The sequence below is a fragment of the Clavelina lepadiformis genome, chromosome 8, assembly GCF_947623445.1.
Source record: "Clavelina lepadiformis chromosome 8, kaClaLepa1.1, whole genome shotgun sequence".
In the NCBI taxonomy this organism is placed as follows: domain Eukaryota; kingdom Metazoa; phylum Chordata; class Ascidiacea; order Aplousobranchia; family Clavelinidae; genus Clavelina; species Clavelina lepadiformis.
The window spans coordinates 8,106,617-8,116,690 of NC_135247.1; the positions used below are offsets into that span (position 1 = coordinate 8,106,617).

Consider the following 10,074-nt stretch of genomic DNA (forward strand, 5'->3'; position numbering starts at 1 on the left):
TCAATATTCAACAAAAGTATAGCCTATATTTCAAACCATTTGGCATATAAAAGACATCCACTAAATTTCGAATGAGGCAAAATCTCGAAATAAAATGTGCCCTATAAGAAAGAAATACGTACAAAGTCATGCAAGCAAAGTCAATATCTGAAGAGGTCCAATAATAAACCTAGGCTAGGTGTCCAAGACTGCCAAGTTTGTAACTTTATCAGGAGCGAAACATGTATTTTAGACGGGGGATAAAAAAGCCTCCTCATGTGTATTTTGAGTCTCTCTGGCACAGTGCTTCTCAAACCGGGCCACTTGGCTCACTAAAGGGGGAATTTTTAATTCCAGGGAGGAAATTTTCTCTAAGGAGGAATTGGGGAGGAAAAACTGTATATGAAAAAAACTTTAAATTTTTAATTTTATTTGTAACAGAAAAATCCTCTCGAAGAGGTTGTTTAGATGTCTACAATAGTGCGCGAGGACAAGCTCTTTAACTGCAGTGACTGACGTTATAAACGTGTGTGTTTGGTTCACAATGGCTATTGTTTTCTCTTTATCGTTAGTACGGTACTTATAGAACTAGCTAGTAAGCTAGTGATGAAAAAAAGAGGAACACACGATATTTGCGGAGACCTTCAAGCAAAACTCACACGCTTTTCTCCTCGAATTTCTTTATTAACTTCTCAACATGAGGCTCACGGTTCTCACTAACAATGAGCAACGATTTGTTTGTAAATTTGTTTGGTTATTTTGTGAGAGCGTGCTTTTGCAATTTGAATTTTATTCCTGAGATAAATCTTCAAAAGACATCATCCAGGGACAATATTCAGGTAGTGTAAAATTTTGGAAATTATTTTTTTTGATTTTTTGGGGGGGAGGAATTGACGGTGTTTTAGTTTGCAAGGGAGGAATCGGAAAAAAACTTTGAGAACCACTGCTCTGGCACTTGTGTAAAATAGAATTAAGGTGTGTAATTTTGCACTTGTAATGTATAATAGCTTCTAGTTTGACTAATAAAAGTGTCATGTTTTTAGGTTAACCATGGCTTCAGCACAAAACATGCATACCAGTATAGTTTCTGATAGAACACTGCGTCGGCATGCTGCAGCACGAGCTGAACGGCATAACATATTTTTCCAGCAAAGCGATGAAGAAAGATTGGATCCGGTTGCTGTATTACAATCAAATAGTACTACAGAAAGTATATCTGCAATATCTACATGTACCGGTAATTGTTCTGTTTCGCAGAACATTGACTTTGATGTTAATGATAATTCAGACCAACGTACTTATATGGTAAACAGTAATGTAGAATCTCGGAATGGTCATTTAATTCTTCTTATTTAATCTTAATTTAATCTTATCGGTTAACTGTTATACTTTTATTATTTACTTATTAGACTCTAATAAATATTTTGAGACGCGTTAGAATTTTTGGGAATGTGAATTAAATCTTTTGCACCATATAGTTCACAAGGGTCTTTTTAGGACTTATATAACTATTGTATAGTTCATATGTTGTAGTTAAGTTCTTTTACCGAAAACAGACAAACCTTTTATTTGTTAATTGTTGTACTCTTACTATTTACTTATTAGACTCTAATAAACATTTTGACACGCGTTAGAACTTTTGGGAATGTGAATTAAGCATTTTGCACCATATAGTTCACAAAAATCTTTTTAGGACCTATATAACTATTGTATAGTTTATCTGTTGTAGCTAAGTTTTTTTAACGATAACAGACAAACCTTTTATCGGTTAACTGTTGTACTCTTATTATTTACTTATTAGACTCGAATAAACATTTTGAGACGCGTTAGAACTTTTGGAAATGTGAATTAAACATTTTGCACCATATAGTTCACAAGGGTCTTCTTAGGACCAATATAACTAATGTATAGTGCGTATGTTGTAATGAAGTTATGTTAACAATAACAGACAAAACTTTTATTGGTTAACTGTTACACTGTTATTATTTACTTATTAAACCCTAATAATCATTTTGAGACTCGTTAGACCATTTGGGGTTGTGAATTAAACATTTTGCACCATTTAGTTCACAAGGGTCTTTTAATGACCTATATAACTAAAGTATAGTGCGCAATATGTAGTTACGTTCTTTTAACGATAACAGACAAACCTTTTATCGGTTAACTGTTACACTTTTATTATTCACTAATTAGACTCTAATAAACATTTTGAGACCCGTTAGAACTTTAGGGAATGTGAATTAAACATTTTGCACCATATAGTTCACAAAGGTGTTTTTAGGACTTATATAACTAATGGATAGTGCAAATGTTGTAGTTAAGTTCTTTTAACGATAACAGACAAACCTTTTATTGGTTAACTGTTATACTTTTATTATTTATTTATTAGACTCTAATAAACATTTTGAGATGCGTTAGAACTTTTGGGAATGTGAATTAAACATTTTGCACCATATAGTTCACAAGGCACTTTTTAGGACCTATATAACTAATGTATAGTGCATATGTTGTGTAATGAAAATTCCTTTGTTAACTCTCCTCGTTTTATCTTAATTACTTCTTGTGTTTGTTTCTGCTTTGGGCATTCCTTAGTCGAAGACTAAGATTACTTCACGGTTCGTATTGTCACAAACGAACATCTTTTGAGCCGTGAGGTTGTGTTGCTTTTCTACTATTATTGTTTTACTATTATTCTATTATTTCAGATGAATTATTTACGTTAAATAAAGCTAAGAATAACGGCATCATTTAGTAGAATTTATTTAACGTAATTTGTAGGCTGACAATAACATGTCTAAAACAAGTGCGGTGAAACCTGCCAAGCTAGAAGTTGACATCAACTGCGAAACCGCCAGCAAATTATGGAAACATTGGAAAAGTACGTTTGATAACTTCCTAGCTGAACTTGCGCAAGAACAAATTTCTACAGCTCCTCCTATCAACAAACTTCAAATATTGACGAATTTTGTGTCCGCGGAGATATTTGAATTTATAGAAGATTGCAATACATACGACTCTGCTGTTGAAATCTTGCAGGATTTACTTGTCAAGAAACCGAACGAAATCTTCGCTCGCCAGTTATTGGCAACGAGAAAGCAGCAACCAAGCGAGTCCCCAACGCAGTTTATGCAAACGTTACAAATACTCAGCAAAAACTGCCAGTGCAAAGATGTTACTGCGGAACAATATCGCAAAGAACTCCGTAGAGATGCATTTATTAACGGTCTCTCATCTCCCTCGATCCGTCAAAGACTTCTAGAAAATACAACCCTTTCTCTCGAATCAGCAATGGACCAAGCAAACGCTTTAGACATGGCGATCAAGAATGCCTCCGCATACAACATGCACAGCACAACATGCTCATCGGCCTCCATAAACCCGCAAAGTCATCATATTAAAAATGAAACAGAGAATCAAGGTGAGCAGCTTAAAGAGACAACGACGTATATCGCAGCTTCCTTCAAGAAGAAAAAGTGCTATTTTTGCGGTTATGACTTTCATGAGAGGAGATCTTGTCCAGCGCGACATCTCACGTGCAACAAATGTGGAAAAATTGGACATTTCCTGAAGGTATGTAAAAGTAAACACCCTTCGAAAACCGCCGCTACAGTAGCAAAAGCTACACCGACCTTGTGTGCCATTTATCCTCACAAACTACTTGAAGCGGCGCTAATGATATCAATACGTGATCAAAACCTATGCGCTCTGGTTGACTCTGGAAGTTCCGATAACTACATCAATGCCGTCACCGCAAAATCACTGAATCTTCCAATAACCCCAACACGCCAAGAAGTATCTATGGCACAAAGCAGCTTAAGAGGTACAATGTTAGGTTCCTGCACAACCGACGTCGTCGTTAACAACCGCAAATACGAAAACGTACAACTCAGTGTCATGGAAAACTTATGCAGCGACGTGAACTTAGGCCAAGCATTCCAGAAACGGCATAATCGGCTTATAATAAAATACGGTGGTATTGAGGAAGACTTTACTTTATCCAAACCTATAGTCTGTGCCTTACCAGCGGCCACTATTGCAATGGAAACCTTATTTCCACAGTTACCAAAATCTTGCAAACCTATTGCAGTCAAATCACGGCGGTATAGCAAACCTGATTAACAATTTATTCGAGAAGAAATCAAAAAAATGCAAGATGATGATGTAATATTGTAATTGAACTCAGTCGGTCTCCGTGGCGAGCACAGATAGTAGTTGTTCGCACTGAAGGAAAAACCCGAATGTGTGTGGACTACTCGCAAACGATTAACCTTTACATTCACGTAGATGCATATCCATTTCCAAGAATAGATGACCTGATAAATAAAATTGCAAAGTATTCCGTCTTCTCAAAATTCGACTTGAAATCCGCATATCATCAGATTCCGATATTGGAAACCGACCGTGTCTACACAGCGTTTGAAGCTAACGGCAAGTGATGGCAATACAAAAGAATCCCATATGGTGTCACAAACGGAGGGATCAACTTCCAGAGAGCAATTGACCGCATCATTGATGAATAAAATCTGAACGACGTTTTTGCATACCATGATGACGTCACGGTCTGTGGCACGACACAACAAGAACACGACGACAATGTCCAAAAACTGCTTACCGTATTCAAACGCCGAAACTTAACATTCAATGAAAGCAAGACTGTCAAATCTGTTTCTCAAATCAACGTTCTTGGTTACCAAGTTCAATACAGAACAATCAAACCAGATCCTGACCGACTACAGCCACTTCAAGAATATCCTCTCCCACAGAACAAAAAGACTCTACAACGCCTTCTTGGCTTCTTGTCTTACTATTCGAAGTGGATTCCACGGTTTTCCGACAAAGTTAAACCACTAACGACGGTCGAGTCCTTTCCCCTCAGTGAAGAAGCTGAGCAAGCGTTTCACCAGCTTCTAACGGAACTGGCCATCACCTCATTACAATCCATTGATGAGACTACGCCATTTGTTGTTGAGTGTGACGCTTCAGATGTTGCGATATCAGCATCTCTAAATCAAGGTGGACGACCGGTCGCTTTCATGTCACGTATGTTGCACGGAAGTGAATTGAAGTATCCAGCTATAGAAAAAGAAGCGACTGCAATCATCGAAGCTACTCGGAAATGGAAGGTTCTTTTACAACGCCAAAGCTTCGAACTAGTAACTGACCAGCGATCTGTAGCTTACATGCTTGACAATCGTCGTCGCACGAAAATCAAAAACAATAAAATCCAAACTTGGCGTTTGGAACTTGCCTCTCTTAATTACTCAATTCGCTACCGTCCTGGCAAAATGAAGCCGGTCGCAGACTGTCTCTCAAGATCAACCAGCGCCTCTATCTATCAACCAAGTCAACTAGAAGACATCCATAATAACCTGGGCCATCCTGGAGTCACCAGAATGTTGCACTTTATTCGCATGAAGAACTTACCTTTTTTAACCGACGAAATACGGAAGGTATGTTCGAACTGTAAGATATGCGCTGAAAATAAACCACGATTTGACAGACCTCCCCAGACGGCGGTAATAAAAGCTACAAAGCCAATGGAACGAATTAGCATCGACTTCAAAGGACCGATACCTTCATCGTCTAAGAACAAGTATATTTTAACCACAATCGACGAGTACTCACGATTTCCGTTCGCTGTGCCGTGTCCGAATATGAACTCGATAACAGTGATTCAAGGCCTGAATCAACTGTTTACCCTCACTAGATTACCCAGTTATATTCACTCTGACCGTGGACCCTCTCTTATATCACACGAACTTCGCACTCACCTTCGAAACTTGGGAATTGCAACAAGTTCATCAACCCCATATCACCCCAATGGAAATTCCCAAGTGGAGAGGTACAACGGTATCATCTGGAAAACAGTTACGCTAATACTCAAGTCAAGGAAACTTCCATTATCCCAGTGGGAACTAGTGTTACCTGAAGCCTTGCATTCCATAAGGTCGCTGCTCTGCACGGCATCAAACGTGACACCTCACCAAAGATTTTTCTCCTTTGACCGACGCTCTACCTCGGGTCCTTCAATACCATCGTGGCTGATCGCTCCCAATAAAGTGTACCTCCGACGTTTTGTACGCAACAGAAAATACGATTCCTTGGTAGACGAAGTTGAATTGATAGATACAAATCCAACGTATGCACGCGTCCGACGGCCAAACGGACAGGAATCTACAGAGTCTTTGAACGATCTCTCACCATGCCCTCAAGAAGCGCCAAGCAGAGATGAAATACCTGTCACAGAAAAATTTATAAGCAACCCTTCACCAGACATTGAAATTCAAAACGATGCTCCTGTCATGGATGAACCAGAAATACAGAACATGCCGACAGAAAGAAATCTTCGCCGATCAAGCCGAACCAACAAAGGGGTACCTCCAGCTCGTTATGGCGAACAGTGAAATATAATATGTAGACTAACTTGTAATACCTATCAGCACGTATACGATACGCGTTCAGTATATGTTATTTTGAGTACTTGCTTATTGCTAGCCCAAGCCAATGTATATACCAAGTCCATTATAACAACCACAGTCATTAGACTAAACTTATTATACGCCAGGTGAAAATGTAATGAAAATTCCTTTGTTAACTCGCCTCGTTTTATCTTAATTACTTCTGGTGTTTGTTTCTGCTATGGGCATTCCTTAGTCGAAGACTAAGATTACTTCACGGTTCGTATTGTCACAAACGAACATCTTTTGAGCCGTGAGGTTGTGTTGCTTTTTTACTATTATTGTGTTACTATTATTCTATTATTTCAGATGAATGATTTACGTCAAATAAAGCTAAGAATAACGGCATCATTTAGTACATCTTGTAGTTAAGTTCTTTTAACGATAACATACAAACCTTTTATTAGTTAACTGTTACACTTTTATTATTTACTTATTAGACTCTAATAAACATTTTGAGACCCGTTAGAACTTTAGGGAATGTGAATTAAACATTTTGCACCAAATAGTTCACAAGGCACTTTTTAGGAACTATGTAACTAAGGTAAAGTGCAAATGTTGTAGTTAAGTTATTTTAACGATAACAGACAAACCTTTAATCGGTTTACTGTTATACTTTTATTATTCACTAATTAGACACTAATAAACATTTTGAGACGCGTTAGAAATTTAGGGAATGTGAATTAAACATTTTGCACCATATAGTTCACAAAGGTGTTTTTAGGACTTATATAACTAATGGATAGTGCCATATGTTGTAGTTAAGTTATTTTAACGATAACAGACAAACCTTTTATTGGTTAACTTTTGTACTTTCATTATTTACCTATTAAACTCTAATAAACATTTTGAGACGCGTTAGAACTTTTGGGAATGTGAATTAAACATTTTGCACCATATAGTTCACAAGGCACTTTTAGGACTTATATAACTAATGCATAGTGCAAATGTTTTAGTTAAGTTCTTTTAACGATAACAGACAAACCTTTTATTGGTTAACCGTTATACTTTTATTATTTATTTTTTAGACTCTAATAAAAATTTTGAGACGCGTTAGAACTTTTTGCAATGTGAATTAAACATTTTGCACCATATAGTTCACAAGACTCTTTTAAGGACCTATATAACTAATGTATAGTGCAAATGTTTTAGTTAAGTTCTTTTAACGATAACAGACAAACCTTTTATTGGTTAACTGTTATACTTTTATTATTTACTTATTAAACTGTAATAAACATTTTGAGACGCGTTAGAACTTTTTGCAATGTGAATTAAACATTTTGCACCATATAGTTCACAAGACTCTTTTAAGGACCTATATAACTAATGTATAGTGCAAATGTTTTAGTTAAGTTCTTTTAACGATAACAGACAAACCTTTTATTGGTTAACTGTTATACTTTTATTATTTACTTATTAAACTGTAATAAACATTTTGAGACCCGTTAGAACTTTTTGCAATGTGAATTAAACATTTTGCACCATATAGTTCACAAGACTCTTTTAAGGACCTATATAACTAATGTATAGTGCAAATGTTTTAGTTAAGTTCTTTTAACGATAACAGACAAACCTTTTATTGGTTAACTGTTATACTTTTATTATTTACTTATTAAACTGTAATAAACATTTTGAGACCCGTTAGAACTTTTTGCAATGTGAATTAAACATTTTGCACCATATAGTTCAAAGGATTCTTTTTAGGACCTATATAGCTAATGTATAGTGAAAATGTTTTAGTTAAGTTTTTTTAACGATAACAGACAAACCTTTTATTGGTTAACTGTTATACTTTTATTATTTACTTATTAGACTCTAATAAACATTTTGGGACCCGTTAGAACTTTTTGCAATGTGAATTAAACATTTTGCACCATATAGTTCACAAAGTTCTTTTAATGACCTATATAACCAATGTATAATGCGCATTAAGTAGTTACGTTCTTTTAACGATAACAGACAAACCTTTAATCGGTTTACTGTTATACTTTTATTATTCACTAATTAGACACTAATAAACATTTTGAGACGCGTTAGAAATTTAGGGAATATGAATTAAACATTTGGCACCATATAGTTCACAAAGGTGTTTTTAGGACTTATATAACTAATGGATAGTGCCATATGTTGTAGTTAAATTATTTTAACGATAACAGACAAACCTTTTATTGGTTAACTTTTGTACTTTCATTATTTACCTATTAAACTCTAATAAACATTTTGAGACGCGTTAGAACTTTTGGGAATGTGAATTAAACATTTGGCACCATATAGTTCACAAGGCTCTTTTAGGACTTATATAACTAATGCATAGTGTAAATGTTTTAGTTAAGTTCTTTTAACGATAACAGACAAACCTTTTATTGGTTAACTGTTATACTTTTATTATTTACTTATTAAACTGTAATAAACATTTTGAGACCCGTTAGAACTTTTTGCAATGTGAATTAAACATTTTGCACCATATAGTTCAAAGGATTCTTTTTAGGACCTTTATAGCTAATGTATAGTGAAAATGTTTTAGTTAAGTTTTTTTAACGATAACAGACAAATCTTTTAATGGTTAACTGTTATACATTTATTATTTACTTATTATACTCTAACAAACATTTTGAGACCCGTTAGAACTTTTTGCACTGTGAATTGCACATTTGGCACCATATTGTTCACAGGATTCTTTTTAGGACGTATATAACTAATGTATAGTGCAAATGTTTTAGTTAAGTTCTTTTAACGATAACAGACAAACCTTTTATTGGTTAACTGTTATACTTTTATTATTTACTTATTAAACTGTAATAAACATTTTGAGACCCGTTAGAACTTTTTGCAATGTGAATTAAACATTTTGCACCACATAGTTCTAAGGATTCTTTTTAGGACCTATATAGCTAATGTATAGTGAAAATGTTTTAGTTAAGTTCTTTAAACGATAACAGACAAACCTTTTATTGGTTAACTGTTATACTTTTATTATTTACTTATTAGACTCTAATAAACAATTTTAGACGCGTTAGAACTTTTTGCAATGTGAATTAAACATTTTGCACCATATAGTTCACAAGACTCTTTTTAGGACCTATATAACTAATGTATAGTGCAAATGTTTTAGTTAAGTTTTTTTAACGATAACAGACAAACCTTTTATTAGTTAACTGTTATACTTTTATAATTTATTTATTAGACTCTAATAAACATTTTGAGACCCGTTAGAACTTTTTGCAATGTGAATTAAACATTTTGCACCATATAGTTCAAAGGATTCTTTTTAGGACCTATATAGCTAATGTATAGTGAAAATGTTTTAGTTAAGTTCTTTTAACGATAACAGACAAACCTTTTATTGGTTAACTGTTATACTTTTATTATTTACTTATTAGACTCTAATAAATATTTTGAGACGCGTTAGAACTTTTTGCAATGTAATATAAGCATTTTGCACCATATAGTTCACAAGGGTATTTTTAGGACTTATATAACTATTGTATAGTTCATATGTTGTAGTTAAGTTCTTTTACCGATAACAGACAAACCTTTTATTGGTTAACTGTTATACTTTTATTATTTACTTATTTGACTCTAACAAACATTTTGAGACCCGTTAGAACTTTTTGCAATGTGAATTAAACATTTTGCA

At 34.7% G+C, this 10,074-nt stretch overlaps 1 protein-coding gene across 1 annotated transcript; it reads left to right on the forward strand.

The window, feature by feature from the left end:
• The first annotated feature begins 701 nt into the window (after nt 1–701).
• On the forward strand, nt 702–4,415 carry LOC143468748 (uncharacterized). The gene is made up of 4 exons (XM_076966117.1): nt 702–818; nt 1,129–1,284; nt 2,758–4,079; nt 4,163–4,415. Exons 1-4 carry the CDS (start codon nt 702–704, stop codon nt 4,413–4,415), a joined length of 1,848 nt encoding a protein of 615 aa, XP_076822232.1.
• Nucleotides 4,416–10,074: the final 5,659 nt, after the last annotated feature.